This window comes from Cynocephalus volans, chromosome 18, assembly GCF_027409185.1.
Source record: "Cynocephalus volans isolate mCynVol1 chromosome 18, mCynVol1.pri, whole genome shotgun sequence".
NCBI lineage: Eukaryota > Metazoa > Chordata > Mammalia > Dermoptera > Cynocephalidae > Cynocephalus > Cynocephalus volans.
Window position 1 is genome coordinate 9,726,529 of NC_084477.1, and position 16,220 is coordinate 9,742,748.

General features: G+C 56.2%; 2 protein-coding genes across 5 annotated transcripts in view; both read left to right on the plus strand.

Moving 5' to 3' along the window:
- Positions 1 to 5,965: 5,965 nt before the first annotated feature.
- LOC134366477 (left-right determination factor 2) lies at positions 5,966 to 9,060 on the plus strand. 2 transcript variants are annotated; one of them, XM_063082879.1, is made up of 5 exons: positions 5,966 to 6,215; positions 7,584 to 7,612; positions 7,715 to 7,830; positions 7,950 to 8,192; positions 8,697 to 9,060. In XM_063082879.1, exons 1-5 carry the CDS (start codon positions 5,966 to 5,968, stop codon positions 9,058 to 9,060), a joined length of 1,002 nt encoding a protein of 333 aa, XP_062938949.1. The 2 variants fall into 2 exon arrangements, with proteins under 2 accessions (XP_062938949.1, XP_062938948.1); XM_063082878.1 differs by having other exon boundaries at positions 7,584 to 7,830.
- Positions 9,061 to 11,929: 2,869 nt separating this feature from the next.
- The window catches only part of TMEM63A (transmembrane protein 63A), a 34,002-nt gene continuing 29,711 nt past the window's right edge, over positions 11,930 to 16,220 (plus strand). For 2 of the 3 annotated variants that reach the window (XM_063082695.1, XM_063082697.1), the window contains exons 1-2: positions 11,930 to 12,005; positions 15,126 to 15,303. The gene's annotated coding sequence lies outside the window, so the exon portion shown is untranslated. Of the gene's footprint in view, positions 12,006 to 15,125; positions 15,304 to 15,779; positions 15,823 to 16,220 lie in introns of all 3 variants that reach the window. The other variant, XM_063082696.1, reaches the window with a different exon arrangement.

Genomic DNA, 16,220 nt, shown 5'->3' on the forward strand with positions numbered 1-16,220 from the left:
AAGCGAATGTGGATTAGGAGACTTTTTACAATGGGCTGATTAGGGGACAGGAGGGAGGGCGGCCCCCACCCTTTGTCATGCAGAAGAAGGAAGCTGGCTTCCTGGGCCTGCAGATGGGGGTGGGGGTGGGGGGATCTGGCTGGTCTGCAGGGGCACATGGGACTGAAAGGTCCAGAGAGATGAAGCCATTGTTCAGAAGCTGGATCTGCTTTCTTGGAGGATGGAAGGCGGCAGGGGAATGAATGCCCCAGACTGAGCACCAGGCCCGGGCCTGGACTGGAGGACATGGTGGGGGGATGGGTGACGGGGGTTGTGACAATGGGACTGTGTGCCCACGGCCACCCTCTTGCCCCTGATAGGTGGGATTTGACCCAGGATTTGAGACCAGACTGCCAGGTTGGGGCTGCAGGAAAACACAGAGGTCATCTAGGACCTCCAAACTGAACCAGAGCCTGGACTCAGAACCCAGGGGACTCTTAAGAGTCCAGGAGTGGTGGCACTTTCAGGTTAGGGCTCAGCATCTGAGGTCTGAGGGTGGCTGCTGTCCCCTTCCAGGCAGGGACAGATGCTGCTGTGAGTGCCCAGGAAACACCCCAAGGCCGGCCCCAGACCCCCTGGGCTGTCCCAACCCCACACCAGCAGCCTCCCCAACCCAGGCCTGGGGGACCCATGTGCTTCTTCGGGGTCCCCAGATACACCCCTGGGGGACCCTCCCTGTTCTCCCAGAGCAGCCCCAGCCTTCCCTGGGCTCCCCAGGGGGGGGGGACATGGCAGGGATAAGCTCCCACGATTCAGCCCATCCAGCTTTTTCCAACAGTGAGTTCAAACCTTGCTGTGCCACATGCACTCACTAGCTGTGTGTCCTCTGGCTAGTTTTCTAGACTCTGCTATTTAATGTGAGTCTCCTATAAATGGAGAAAATGGACTTTTTTTTTGCAGGAAACTTGTCCATATTAATCGAGATGTCCACAGAGTGCCTAGCACAGCCTCCTAGTATACAGTAGGTGCTCAATAATGGTAGGGGTTTTTCACATTGTTATTAATTTTCAAAATGTTGAACTTTAAAAAAAGTAGGGTAAGGGCCAGCCCGTGGCTCACTTGGGAGAGTGTGGTGCTGATAACACCAAGGCCACGGGTTCGGATCCTGTATAGGGATGGCCGGTTCGCTCACTGGGTGGTGAGCGTGGTGCTGACAACACCAAGTCAAGGGTTAGGATCCCCTTGCCGGTCATCTTTTAAAAAAATAAAAAATAAAATAATAAGTAAATAAATAAATAAAGTAGGGTAACATTGTTTCTTAATTTTTCATAATTAATACAAATAGTACAACATTCAAAAGATACAAAAGGAATACAGCAAATGTCATTCATGTTTTTCCCACCACGCAAATATTACTAATTTATCAACAAGATCTATACCTTTACCTTGCCTTTCAAACTTATAAAATCTTTTTTGTCAGCTGGCCAGTATGGGGATCCGAACCCTTGACCTAGTTGCAAGACTGTGCTCTAACCAACTGAACTAACTGGCCAGCCCAATGTGTGAGAATCTTCTGAGGACACCTGGTGTACTAGTCTGCTAGGACCGCCCTACACAGCACCACAGACTGGGCGGCTTAAAGGACAGATTTATTTTCTTACAGTTCTGGAGACTGGAAGTCCAAGTTCAGGGTGTTGGCAGGGTTGGCTCCTTCTGAGGCCTCTCTCTTGGCTTGAGATGGCCACCTTCTCCCTGTGTCCTCACATGATCTCTCCTCTCCAATTGATCGAACATCTGGTGCAGTGAAAACTCTCAGACATTGTTGGTGAAAGTGTAAATTGCTGTACCACACTAGAGAACCCGTTGGCAGTATTCACTACAGTTCGAGACAAGCATTACCCTAAGATACAGCAAGTGCATACGGTTGGACAGAAATGTGTGTGCAAGAACGATTATAATAGCATTGTTTATAAGAGTCCAGACTGAAGCAACCCACCCAAAATACCCATCAATGGTGTAAAAAATAAATAAAATAAGGTATAATATGGTCCTGCCATGGAATACTCTGCAGCAAAAAAAAATGAACCAAAGCTGTACACAACATTGTCAAGTTTCACAAACAGAACATGGAACAGAAGAGACCAGGCACGAAAGATGCATGATTCCTTTATTTGAAATTCAAAACCAGGGCCGACCCTGTGGCTCACTCAGCCGAGTGCAGTGCTGGGAGCGCCGAGGCCGCGGTTTCGGGTCCTATACAGGGATGGCCGGTGCACTCACTGGCTGAGCGTGGTGTGGGCGACACCAAGCCAAGGGTTACACTCCCCTTTCCGGTCACAAAATAAATAAATAAATAAATAAAAATTTAAAAAAAAAATCCTTTAAAAAAAATAGAAAAATAAAATAAACTTCAAAACCACGCAGAAGGAGACTATGGTGTTTAGAAATATATGCCTTTGTTTTCTTAGGAAAGAAAAAAATCATTTGCTAATAGTGATAATTTTCCTCCTTGTTTCTAACACTTTCACCTCTGATTTCTTTCTAGTTATTCACTTTGAGTATGTGCAGTCATTGTGCATGAATTTTTTAGGACATACCATCAAGTTTACAGAAGTGTCCCCCATATTCAGGGCTGGACAGAGTCCTGGGGTGGCTGCAGTCCCTGTCCTTGGCCTGCCCCACCAACACTGCTCTTCTGGCCCCAGGGCCTCATGTTGACTGACCATCTGTCCCCTGCCTGAGTGACCTCAGCCCCACCCCTGGCTCTAACCACTGCTGGCCCCCCTGGGTTCAGGCCCACCAGTGTGTGGGGAGCTGACCACAGCTGCCGAGGCCCAGGTTGGTTGGTTATCTTTATGGCTTAAGTCACACTTGGGCTCCACCTGTTATTGAACCACGTCCTCTTGAGGACAACACCTAGAAGGTGAACTGGGAGGGGAGCTCTTGATTTCCACTACATCTCTGTGGTGCATGCAGGCCTTTTGTCCACAGGAAACACGATCCCACTGGTAGGGGGGCTGCTGCTCTCTGTCCCCCAGACCCCAGCCTCTAACTTCTCCGTGTTCCTTACCTACTGAGAGCTGTTACTTCCCAGCAGCTGGGTCCAAACACCTCCCTTCCCATTTTAAAGACTCCAGGATTCAGAAAATCACAAACCAGAAATTTCCGTGTTAGATTTGGGGGGGAGGGTTTATTGGCAATATTCTCTTATTTGCCCCCCAAATTAAAAAAAAAATGTTCAAAAAGGAAAACACCCACATAAACCAGTCTCCTTCCCCAAATCTTGCTCTGAAGAAGGAACTTCTAGAAGCCAACCATCTCTATAAGCTCCTCTTCCTGCCTCTCTTTTTCTCAATTAATGAAGCAAATATTTGTTGATCATTTTGCCCCTTCTTGGTGTCCTGGAGGCACCAGAGGAGACAAAAAGGCAGTTGTCAAGACAGGAAGCGCAGGTGCAGTGTGGGGACCCAGGGGTGGGGGGGAGGCGCTCTGCAAAGCTGCCTTCTGGAGCCCAGGGGTGTCTGAAATGCCCTGCGGGGCTGGTTCCACAGTGTCCCCAGAAGGGAGACACTCCTGGTGGCTTCCCAACCTCCCCTCCCTGTCCCCGTGCCCTGGGGGGAAGGCCTTGTTGACATTTCGCAGAGGCAGCTCAGAGCAGGTAAGACCCTCACTGGAGGTCGCAGATAGTTAATGAAAGCACTGCGGGGGACCAATCCTGGCCGGGTGACCTTGGACAGGTCCATCACCTGCCTGTGAGTTTCCTTATCTGTAGGATGGGGGCATTAATAATATCTACGCCAGGAGCTCATAGTGAGGATTAAAGGACAGCCAGGCAGAGGCACAGAGCAAACATGCAATCAGCACCAGCTGCTGTGGTCTGGCTGCAAAGACTTCCTTCCTGTCCCTCTGCAGAGTCCCTGCTCTTCTGGCCTCACCCAACTGACTAGCAGATGGCCTATCTGAGGGAGTTTCAATGACTTGTCCAAGGCCAAACAGCTCGCAAGTGGCACACAAAGGACTCAACTTGCAGAAAGGGGCTGGATGGACTGAATCGGGGGTCCTTTTTCCTGCCCTGTCCCCCACCCTCCTCAGCCCCAGGGAAGGCTGGGGCTGCTCTGGGAAGACAGGGAGGGCCCACCCAGGGGCGTGTCTGGGAACATTAAGGAATCACACGGGTCCCTAGGCCTGGGTCAGGGAGGTTGATGGTGCGGGGTGGGGCAGTCCAGGGTGCATTCATAGAAGTGTCAGTTCCAGCCCAGGGTGGGGATGGCAGCCACCCTGCAGACCCCAGATGCTGGCTTCTAACCTGCAAGTGCCTCCACTCCTCAACCTTGCCCCCTTTGGTTCTGAGCCCAGGCCTGGGTCCAGCTCATCCCCACCCATGGAGGCCCCAGCATGGCCTCTGACCCCGTGTTTTCCTGTGGCCCGCCCCTAGCCTCCTGGCCTCTGGTTGGGGTCAAATCCTGGGGCAGAAGGGTGGTCATGAGCACACAGCCTCTCCTCAGCCCCATCACCCACCTCCCCAGGTGCCCTCCATGGTGCCCTTAGTTCTGGGCTACTGACCCCTCATTCCCTTGCCCCCCTCAGGACAGAAGATCTGGTTCTGGGGCCACTTTACCTTTTCAGGCCCAACCTGGGCCAGACGCAGGTGGGAGTGGCAGGGGAAGCCGGACTCCTTCTGCATAATAAAGGGCCGGGCTGCCCTCCTGCCTGTCTGCAATTCTGCAATTGAGCCCATTGTAAAAAGTCTCCTAGTCCACACTGGCCTTTTTCTTTTGGCCTCCGGGTGGGGTTGCCAGGTTTAGCAAATCTAAATATAGGACTCTGGTGAAATGCAAATTTCACATAAACAATGAATAACTTTTTAGTACGTCTCAAATGGCATCTTGTGTTTTATTTGGCAACCCTAATCCTGACCAATTGCCCAATTATTTTATTTCCCCAGCAACACTCTTCAACCGGCTCATAAATCCACATTCCGGTTGGAGGGCCTGTGTCTTGGGAAAGCCTCAGGAGACTGGGGGATTGTCCCCTGGCCCCACCTAGACCTGATCAACTGGACTGAGTACACCTGACTCTCTGCGGGAAGTGGGGTGCCAGGGGAGGACTCAGCTGTAAATGGTTTGAGGGTGTTGAAAGAACTCTGGGCTGGGCATTGACCTGACTTTCTGTGGACGTTGATTATTAACTGTGTGAGCTTGGGGAAGTTGTCACCTCTCTGAGCCTTAGATTTGTTGGCTCAAAAATTGGGGGAGAGGGTAAACTAGATGGTCCTTTCAACTCTAAACTCTAGTCTTCAGATGGCAGGGAAGAGGGGGTGGATGGGGCTGTTATTGGACAAAATCCCATTAGGCGCTAAATGCTCCCAGGTTCCCATGTCTAGACGATCCCCCCAGAATGGTGGGAAACAGCGGGCCTCCCAAGCATAGTCCACCAGCCCAGGGTCTCATCGACCCCCAGGAACCCTCAGCACTGGCCCAGGTGCTCATCCCTGCAGGCAGGATCAGTCCTGGAGTTAACTGGGCAGTTCTAGTTCCTGCCGAGGGTTTGGTCACAGCAAGGAACAGAAGTCTAGCTCTGAAACCAGCAGCTGGGGGCCTGGGCATCTAGCAGACAGTGAGATCCCCACGTCTGCTCCAGGGAACGCACTTTTCCATTGAACGGGTCAGGCACCCCCAGCTGAGGCAGAAGCTCATGACCATTGTTCAGAGGGCAGCAGTCACTTCCACGGTCCAGACAGCCCTTTGTGTCCTTCCTAGACGGCCCCTCCCCAGGGCTCGTGGGCCTGTCTGCTGCTGAGCTCCCAGGAGGTCCGAGGGGTGTGACCTCCCTCCTTCCCTCCCCCCCACCACCCCAGACCAGCCCAGGGCCGGCTATAAAGCTGGCCCGACCCTGGCTCTCAGCAAACCCAGCTGGGCCCGAGACCCTCCTGGAGCCCCACCTCGGGGACACATCGCTGTGCTTCACCCTCCTCCCGAGCAGCTTCATGTGGCCCCTGTGGCTCTGCTGGGCACTCTGGGCACTGTCCCTGGCTGGCCCTGGGATGGCCCTCACCGAGAGGCAGGTCCTGGGCAGTCTGCTGCAGCAGCTGCGCCTCAGCCAGGCGCCCGTCCTGGACAAGGCCGAAGTGGGGGAACTGGTCATCCCCGCCCACGTGAGGGCCCAGTACGTGGCCCTGCTGCAGCGCAGCCACGGGGACCGCTCCCGCGGGAAGAGGTTCAGCCAGAACTTCCGAGGTGAGGCCTCCTCCCTGGGTACTTGGTCCTGGGGGGCTGTGGCGGCAGACCGGTGTGCCCACTCTGGTGGGGTCAAAGGGCCCCCGGCTTGGTGGGGCTCTGTGGGGAGGCCACAAGGGGGTGCACGGGCCACAGTCACTGAGGAGGCACCATGGCCTGGGAGGAGGGCTGGGCCTGGGCCCCTGGTCTCGGGCTGTGCACTGAGGTTCCCACCCCCCAGGTGCCAGGCCCGGGCACCAGAGAAGAGGAGGGCAGAGGCGGGAGGGCAGAGCCAATGGGAGGGTGGCAGAACCCGGCTCAGCCTCAGAGTGCCGGGGGCAGTCGGGGCGTGTCGGGGTCATTTTCACACGGCCACCCTGGTCTGAGCCTGACCCTGAGCAATGACCGTATCATCACCTCTCAACCTCTTGGTCACCTGGAACAGTGGTGTGACTACGTGTTATCCACCTCCCAGTGTTGTGGACATTAAAGTGAATTATTGTGGATAGAAACGTGTTTGGTGACAAAAGTTCCGAAGCAACACCTGAGTTACTCATCCTTCAGGGATGTGAGTGGGCCTGGCTCCTATTGCAGCCTCTCACCTCCCCGGGGCTGGGAATCACCTCCCCGGTGCCCAGAGCTCCACCCACACTCATCCTGGGCTCCAGCCATGCAGGGTGCCTGGAACATGCTGGTCCTGAACAAGCAGCAGACGTGACTGCTGGTGGCAATGTGGCTGGCTGGTCAGGTGATCCCACGGCCAACCTGGAGCTTCAGGTGTGAGGTGCCATGGGCTGGTGCCTCTGAAGAGGGTGTGACACATGTCCCCATCATTTAGTGCAGGGCTCAGTAGCCCTGAAAAACTGGTTTACAGGGATCTGGCTCCTGTTCCTCCTTTGGGGGACACTTCACTGCACAGAGCTCCCTCATCAGCAAGGGTAATGAGAGTCAATTCAGGGTGGCTCCTCTGTCCCCTAAGAAAAGCCCAGCTCAGCTGGTGAGCACAGATTTCCATTTGCTGGGTTGTCTGCCGCTGTCCTCATTCCCCTCCCATCTTAGTCCTGTCCCCTCTGCCTAAAGAGGGCTGCATTTCTGTACACCCGAAGCCCCAGTCCTTTGCACAGGGACCCAAAGCTGCCCCAACCAACTGAGGGTGGAAGTTGCTAGCGAATGAGCCCCAAGCCCTGTGATTGTTTGGGGACACTGGCCTGACTGCAAGTTTATTGACCAGGGGTTGGAGATGCTGTCCCCTCCTGCCCCACCGTCTCCCAGCCCTCCAGTTCTCCCTGTGGATTACTGGGGAAATCATGGTCATCGGACCTGGGCCCTGCCACCCTCAGAGCTCCTCTGGTGCAGGGAGGGCCTCGCTGACCCTGCTCGTGTCCCCAGAGGTGGCCAGCAGGTTCCTGGTGTCCGAGGCCGACACGCACCTGCTGGTGTTCGGCATGGAGCAGCGGCTGCCGCCCAACAGCGAGCTGGTGCAGGCCGTGCTGCGGCTCTTCCAGGAGCCGGTCCCCAAGGCCGCGCTCCGCAGGCACGAGGGGCTGTCCCCGCGCAGCGCCCAGGCCCGAGTCACCATCGAGTGGCTGCGCGTCCGCGACGACGGCTCCAACCGCACCTCCCTCATCGACTCCAGGTGGGGGGGTGGGGCGTGGTGGGGTGGGGGGAGGGGCGGAGGGGGAGGGGAGCGGGGGAGGGGCTCCTCCAGTCCCTGTCCCCACCGCTCCCGCTCCCTCATGCGGGGCTCTGTCGCAGGCTGGTGTCCCTGCACGACAGCGGCTGGAAGGCCTTCGACGTGACCGAGGCCGTGAACTTCTGGCAGCAGCTGAGCCGGCCCCGGCAGCCGCTGCTGCTGCAGGTGTCGGTGCAGCGGGAGCAGCTGGGCCCGCGGGCCTCGGGCGCCCACAGGCTGGTCCGCTTCGCCGCGCAGGGGGCGCCGGGCGCCGGGCACGGGGAGCCGCAGCTGGAGCTGCACACTCTGGACCTCACCCACTACGGGTAGGCGCTGTGGGTCACCCTGATGAGCCCGAACAAAGACAGCAGCAGGGAATTCAACTTCTTTTGAAATGAGCAGCTTTAGGCCCGGCCCGGTGGCTCACTTGGGAGAGTGTGGTACTGATAACACCAAGGCCCCAGGTTCGGATCCCGTATAGGGATGGCCGGTTCGCTCACTGGGTGAGCGTGGTGCTGACAACACCAAGTCAAGGGTTAAGATCCCCTTACCGGTCATCTTTAAAAAAAAAAAAAAAGAAAAGAAATGAGCAGCTTTTCAGAGAGCTGCGGGAATGAACGAGACAACATGCATAAAAATCTTCCTGCTACTCTTAGGTCCTCAGCAGATGCCAGTTATTTATTTTTTAGTTATTTCTTGCTGTCCATTCTTCGTGACAACTATCCAGCTCTTGCAACATAGCGACAGATGGATCATAAATCTCCCTCCCAAATGCTCCTGACCTTCCCCTCCCAGCTGACCTCTGACCTTGCCTGTCCTTGCCTCCGCAGAGCTCAGGGCAATTGTGACCCTGAGGCACCAGCGACCGAGGGCACCCGCTGCTGTCGCCAGGAGACGTACATCGACCTGCAGGGGCTGGAGTGGGCACAAAACTGGGTCCTGGAGCCCCCGGGCTTCCTGGCCTACGAGTGTGTGGGAAGCTGCCTGCAGCCCCCAGAGCCCCTGACCCTCAAGTGGCCGTTTCTGGGGCCGCGGCAGTGCATCGCCTCAGAGATGGCCTCGCTGCCCGTGATCGTCAGCGTCAAGGAGGGAGGCAGGACCAGGGCCCGGGTGGTCAGTCTGCCCGACATGAGGGTGCAGAAGTGCAGCTGTGCCTCAGACGGGGCGCTCGTGCCAAGGAGGCTCGAGCCGTAGGCGCCCAAGTCCCAAGTACCGAGGACTTGGCTTCCACGTGTGTCCCAAATGTTCTGGGGCACCAGGGGAGGCAGGAATTACTGAACCGCTGATGAGCAAATGGCCCGTGCGCTCTACTGAACTCTGAATTTGCTTCCTGGGACAAATTAGCTCACCTCCTAATTTTTGCTTCCCAGGAATGAGACTCCTTGGCCACTGGGTAGCCCCTGCCCAGTCTCCTCGATTCTTCATATCATGTACTGCAATGATTTACTAAGCACTTACCTATGTAGATACTGTAACCTAAGAGCGGAAACCCCAATTTGTCACTGTTGCCTTGTCCTGTCACTGGATCTGGGCTGCATTCCGACCGCCACTCTGGGCCTAAGACCTGGGGACAAGTGTGGGTCGTGCATCCCCAACCCAGTTAAGAAGGGCTTTGCAAGGCATGAATAAAACACATTTTATTTTTTAACTTTGTATTTTTCTATTTTAACCAATGCTCTGCAAATTGTGAAGGAAATGGAAAGTTCTGCAACCTGATTGAAAAACTAAGGAAAGAGTTTGACTTGGCCAAGACTTGGTCAAGGTCTTGGTTAAGTAACACAGGAGGCCACGATTGAAATGCATTCGGATTCTAGTATCTGCGGTGTCTGTCCTCTTAGAATTGAGACAGAAATCTTGTCTTTGTTGTTGTTACATTTTGACTTTTCTGAGCACAGTAATTGGATTTTTTGGAGGGGCAGCTGACTGATACAGGAATCAAAAACCCTGGACTTTGGTGTTATCATCACCACACTCTAACCAACTGAGCTAATAGGGCCAGTCCTATTTCAATTTTACTTGCATCAAAAAAAAAAAAATCTGTTATTAAAATCACTCATACTACAAGAATGTGGGTTAGTCCCTTAGATTTTGGGCAAACAAGGGAGCAAATGTTCACAATGTTGGATATAACATTTTAGAATGCCAAGATTACAGGGGCTTTTCAGCTGTGACCTTGATATTCTCTAAACCTTCATTTCCTTCATGAAATAGAGGGGCTGGCTGGTTAGCTCAGTTGGTTAGAGTGTAGCCGTATAACCCCAAGTTCACAGGATCATGATCCCTGTAAAGGCCGGCTGCAAAAAAAAAAATTAAAAAAAAACAAAAAAAACAAATAGGAACGATCCCTGACTTCCATACTTTTACTGGGGATTTAATAGTGATTTTACAGGCATTCCACACAGTGACTGACTAACAGGGACTATTGCTATTCCAACTCACATTCCGACACATCAAAGCCTTCTCTTGATTTTCAAATCACATTGTCCTACTGAAGAACAAACTTAGGGCCGGCCCATGGCTCACTCGGTAGAGTGCGGTGCTGATAACACCAAGGCCACAGGTTCGGATCCTATATAGGGATGGCCGGTTTGCTCACTGGCTGAGCGTGGTGCTGACAACACCAAGGCAAGGGTTGAGATCCCCTTACCGGTCATCTTTAAAAAAAAAAAAAAAAAAGAACAAACTTAGAAATCCTTTCCCTCTCCAAAATCAAGGATCCTAACTTTTTTCTGTGTGTGTGTGTGTGTGTGTGTGTGTGTGTGTGTGTGTGTGTGTGTGTGTGTGTGTGTGTGTGTGTGTGTGTGTGTGTGTGTGTGTGTGTGTGTGTGTGTGTGTGTGTGTGTGTGTGTGTGTGTGTGTGTGTGTGTGTGTGTGTGTGTGTGTGTGTGAAGTACCTCCATCATTCTAATTACTGGGGCCAGACCTTGCACTTCCCTGGACCCATGGCACACACCAGGCAGGTGGTGGTACCATTAAATGTGGCAGGGAGGGGGTGAGGACGTGTGGGAAGGAGACTGGACAGGGTCAGTCTTAGGTCAAGGAGAAGGCCAGGGGGCCACACCCAGGAGCCTGCAGGAGGTCAGGTGCAGGGATCTTGGCAGCAGGAGAGGGAGATGGCCAGGCACAGCTATGGAGGGACAAGGACAGAGCTCAGGGGGCAGAGGAAAATCTCTGGGAAGTACCTCGTGGCTAGAGGGATGGAGAAAGGAGGAGGGAGCCAGATGGGACAGAAAAGAAGTGAGAGAGGCGGGAAGAGAGGCCACCCCCACCCGCACCCCCAGCGAGCCACAGGCTGGTGTAGAATCAGGGACAGATTTTCATCGTTACAATAAAGATGAGAGTCCAGAGCTGGAAGAGAGGTCGGAGGGGCTGCAGAGCTGCACCTGCGGGGAGGGAGGTGCTCCTCAGGACTCAGAGGTGTCCGGTGCTGGAAAGGACCCCGAGGAAGCTTTGGGTGCCCCCTCCCCTTCTTGCAGATGCGGAAACCTTGGCCCGCGAAGGGCCCAGCTGGCGGCGCCAGGCGCTCTCCGGGGACCCAGCGCCCGCGAGGTGGTGGCCCCGCCCTGGGCGAGCTCGCAGTCCCCTGCGGACGCCAGCGGCTCACCGGGAACCCCTGGCTACCAGCCAGGGGACACGCGGCGCTCAGAGTGTGTCGGTGGCGCCCCTGGCGGCCTCGGGCACGGCCAGCCCCGGGCTTGTCCCCAGAGAGCGCAGGAAACGCTGCGACCCCCGTTGGGGGCTGAACGGAGACCCTCGGGGCTTTCACGGTGTCCGGCTCCTCGCAGGGGACTCGGGGTGGCCGCAGCCTGGGGCCGAGCTCCCCATCCCCCCACCCGCCACCCCCACGCCCCTGGGCGGAAATTCAGTGCGATACAGGGACGATCGGGAACGTCTGCAGAGGCTGTCCCCGCGCCACCACCACCCCGCGCCGGGCCCGGGTCCCCCGGTGCACCTCCCGGTGCAGGCGCCGGCGCGGGCAGAGGCTCCAAATTGGGCAAGCGCCGGGGGCCGCTCTGCGCATGTGCAGGCGGCGCCCGAGTTTCACTTTGTAACTTTTTAGTGGTCGGGACGTCGCCCCGCCCGGCCAGGTGGGACCCGATTGCTCCCCGGGCCGCGCCACCGCCGCGCCACCGCCGCAGGTACAGTGGGAAGGGGGCGTTGAGGGCAGGGGATGTCGCCCTCCGCCTTTCCCGGGACGTGGGGGGGTCCACGCGGGGACCCAGGCCGGGGTGACTGCGGGGCAGGGGTGCGAGGAGAGGGTCGGGCGAGGGGACCCCGCGCTCCTCGGGACTTCCGGACAGCGTTTCAGGACGTCCGTCCCCGGCCAGGGCCCCACGTTTCGCTTTTAAGGCCGATCCCGCCTGCCTTTGAGCCTCCCCGGGAGAGGCACGACTGGGAAAGGGCCTGGCGTCCGAGTCCCCCGACGCCGGGAAGGCGGAAGCCACCTTCCGGCTGTCCTTCCGTGACCACACACCTGGCAGCCCTGGCAGAGTCCCCAGGAGACTTGGGACTTGGGGACTTGGGGGAAGGGGAGCGGGGAAGGTGAGGAGCTCTGCTAAGAAACCAGATCTGCAGAGGTTCCAGTACCCGATAAGACTGGCCACCTGAGACCCGGGGGTGGCCTGCGTCTTTGGGTCCCACGCTGTCCAGCCCTGCAGCCGGGGCTGTGTCCCAGCTGCTACGTTGTCAGGGTCTGAGGGTGAGCCGCGGACGTGGTCATCAGTGCAGGCCGGTGGGTGCCAGGCTGCTGGGGGAGGCAGGCTGGGGCCTCTCTGCGTCCTGGCTCCTGCAGGGTGTAGACACTCACCAGGGGTAAGGAAAGGCAGGTCGTCCCTTACCGGAGACACAACCCATCTCTCCTGGCTGTTCATGGGACTCTCACAGGGAAGACATCAGACGGGGTCCTGCCAGTGTGTTTCCCATTAGCTGGAGGGGTGACTTAAAAGCTGACAGCTTTCCAGTGCTCACTAGGGCCAAGCCCCGGCCTAAGTGCTTTACAGGCATCGTCTTGGGGATGTGCCTCCAAGAGCCCTAGGTCCTCACCCCCATTTTATGGAGAAGGAAGCCACGGCACAGAGTGGGTGACCACTTGTCTAAGATGAGCCCTCACTCCAGAGCCTGCTCACACAGTGCTGGGCCACACTCCCTCCTGTTTCAGCCAGCGGCTGTGCTGTCCCCTTGGATGTCTGAGGAGGTAAACAGTTGTCCAGGTTCCTGGGCACTGTTTGGGGGTGCCATAAGGAGAAGTTTGGTGTACTTTGCAACCTGCTTCTACATCTGGAAGATCGGATAACTCTCCTTGAGACAGAAGGGCTGGAGCTGCTGTTAGTCTTGCTGTCATGGTGACAAAATTGGACATGATCAAAGGACACTGAATTTACGTGGGGCCTTCTTGCAAGAACCAACCACGTTCACACACGTCCTGCGGCACTCTGGTAGCATTTCTGGAAGGGAGGCACAGAGATTGTCATGTCTGTTACAGGGGCTAGTCCTTGCTGCCAGCTCAGGTGGGCAGCGGGTTAGCATTGGTAGTTTACTGCTTTGGCAAATTTGAGACCAGCTGTTGGATTCAGCCCTGTCCCATTGGCCACAACCAGACTCTTGGGAGCTCATGGGCTGACCTTTGGGTTGGGGGCCTGAGGTCAGCTGCTGCTTGCCTGGCTTCTGGGCCTCAGCAGTAATTCTTGGCTTTCCTACCCTAAGGGTACTGGGTAGGAATGAGGGGATGAATGGAGAACTTTCTGGGAGGCATGGATAAGTGCTAAACATTGGCATTTATGTATCAACAAATATGGGATGACTGAATATTGCCAAGGACACCTAGCCAGGCACACCCTGTGGCTGCAGTGCCTAGTTTACTGATCTGGCTTTCTCGCCATCACTGCTGGCCACCTCTCTGCCCCCAGCCTTCTCCTCAGCCTGGCAGGGCTGCCCCATGGTGGGTGTGTCCCCAGATGCCCTCTCGAGTACAGTCATGCATCACTTAACAACTGGGATACCTTGTGAGAAATGCGTCGGTAGGCGACTTTGTCATTGTTGAACATCACAGGGTGTACTCACACAAACCTAGATGGTGCAGCTAGTGCACACCTAGGCTATAGGGTATAGCCCTTTTCTCCTGAGCTATGCACCTGTGCAGCATGTTACTATACTGAATACTGCAGGCAGTTGTAACACAGTCGTAATAAGCATTTGTGTATTCAAACACAGCTAAACAGAGAAAAGGGACAGTAGAAATATGAGTACAGTATTGTGATCTTATGGGACTAATGTCATATACGTGGTCCATCATTGACCGAGACATTGTTTGGCACTGCATGGCTGTATTCCTGTTTGGGGAGACACAGAGGGGCTGGCCCACTGAGAGCCAGAGGGGCAGGGATTTTTCAACAGGATCTGGACTTCACTTGTCTGATGGGCAGGGACAGGTGGTGACTCAGCTGGAAGGTCTGAGAGAGATCGTGATCCCCACAGCTGTGCCCTCACCTGAGTGCCTCATCTGGAGGGGGCAGGAGGGGCAGGCCACCAGGCCAGGGAGCCCCGAGGCCAGGCCTGACCTCTGTCCCAGGCTGGTGGTATTTGCTGGCTCACCTCCCTAAGTTCTTATCAAAACTTTGTGAAACCCCCTGGGGGAGCCTGTTTGGCTAGAGGAAAATGACACAGAGGTGTGACAAGCTGACAAGTGCAGGAGGAGCAGCCCCGGGACCCTCCTTCCCTCCTTCCACCTCCAGCATTAAGCAGTGTTGGCGAGGCCCCCACCCCCACCTTGCCTTTGTGGGGACAATGCTCCCTCTGTGAGCATTTTATAGGGATTTTTTCCCTCCCACGTCACTTTGAAGCCTTCCTTGTTATCCTGCCGTGTTCCTTTACCCGATTTCAGCCCTTGGGAGACCTTGGGGAGCTTCCCCAGCAGCAGCAGCAGCCCTTGGGGCCTGTGTGAGGTCCTCGGCTTGGGGTCCTGTGGAGAGCCCACAGCCACCAGTGCTGCTGTGGGGACAGGATGCGGGGCCTGGAGCCACTGGAAAAGAGGGGAGAGGCTGGAGCCGCAGGTGATGGGGGGGGTACAGGAGCCAGCTCTGGGAGTTCGGGGTCAGGGCCCGGCTGGAGGGGCAGAGCCGGCCTCTCCGTCTGGGCGTCCAAGTTCAGAGACGTGGGCAGGTGTGAGTGCAGGGGGAGGGGGCTCAAGTTTCCATCCAGAACCCCTGAAATGGAAAAGGGGGACTCCCATATGACACCAGGTGTCTTCTGTGTTCCTTCAGGGAAGTCTGGAAAGGCTGGTGTCCCAGGACCCAGCGGTCAGGAAAGCCCTGTGGGAAATGAGTGGTGGGCCTGAGGCCTGGCCCCCCGCAGCGTGGCAGGTGGCTGGGGCTGCCTGGGCCATCACCAGAGCCAGCTCCCACTGAGGACCTCTCCAGCAGGCCCATCCCCTGGCAGGTGGTAAGTGTGGGGACAGGAAGGAGGGCCAGGTGTTGTCCTCGCAGTGTCGCTCTGAAGTGTTCTGTTGAGGTGGTGCCACTGGGTGGCTTTTAAGGAGGGAAGCCAAGAACATCTGTGCCCCAGAGGTAGATTTATGGCCTCTGTTCAGAGCCACCAAAACTCTGGTGTCACAACCCCCACTATCTTCAGCCAGGGCCGAGTCTCCTGCAGGGGTGAGAAAGTGACTTAGCCTTCTGGGGAATGCTCCCACGCCCTGATCCTGGGCCTGCCACCCACCCACCCTTCCTGCACTTCCTGTGTGTGCACGTGTGCGCACGTGACTGTCCCCTGCACTGCAGTCCCAGGAGTCGGAACTGGGAGTCATCCCCCAACACCAACACCCCACCAGCACTCCCAGGTAGTCCAAACATCTGTTTGGGCTCGCCACACCTTTTCTTCTTGTCCCCAAGATTTTTGTCCTTTTTTTTTTTTGGCAGCTGGCTGGCACAGAGATCCAAAAGATCTTCATCCTTCCAACAGGTAGACCAGACGTAGCAGGAGCCCCCTGGGATTCTAGTGTCAGCAGACCTGGGGAGGCGGGCGTGAAGGCAGGGGGCTCTGAGCATTGCTCCGGGCCCTCAGCCGCAGACAGTGTGAAAGCAGCCAGAATGTGGGCCCTAACTCCCGGGACTTCGGTGTCAGGGGACAGACACTGGCGATTTCCACTGGTGTCACCAGGGCTGCCAGAAGTTTCAGCAGGGAAAGGCCAACCATACACCCCAGACTGATGTTTGCTTTGGCAATGCAGGGCCTTCCAGTCAGCCTGATGGTAGCTGGAGCGGAGGGGGCAGAGGGCGGAGCTGGGGGACCCCGGGGGCCCTGAGCAGGTTCTGAGACTCCTTCCCTCTCCCCACTCTAGACAGCCCCTTTGCCTTCTC

What these genes read in the sequence shown, in the direction of transcription:
- LOC134366477 (XM_063082878.1), top strand. Translation starts at nt 5,966, where the DNA reads ATGTGGCCCCTGTGGCTCTGCTGGGCACTCTGGGCACTGTCCCTGGCT. An exon ending in GTTCAGCCAGAACTTCCGAG is followed by an intron (nt 6,216 to 7,583) that starts GTGAGGCCTCCT and finishes TCGTGTCCCCAG; the next exon opens with AGGTGGCCAGCAGGTTCCTG. An exon ending in CTGGACCTCACCCACTACGG is followed by an intron (nt 8,193 to 8,696) that starts GTAGGCGCTGTG and finishes TTGCCTCCGCAG; the next exon opens with AGCTCAGGGCAATTGTGACC.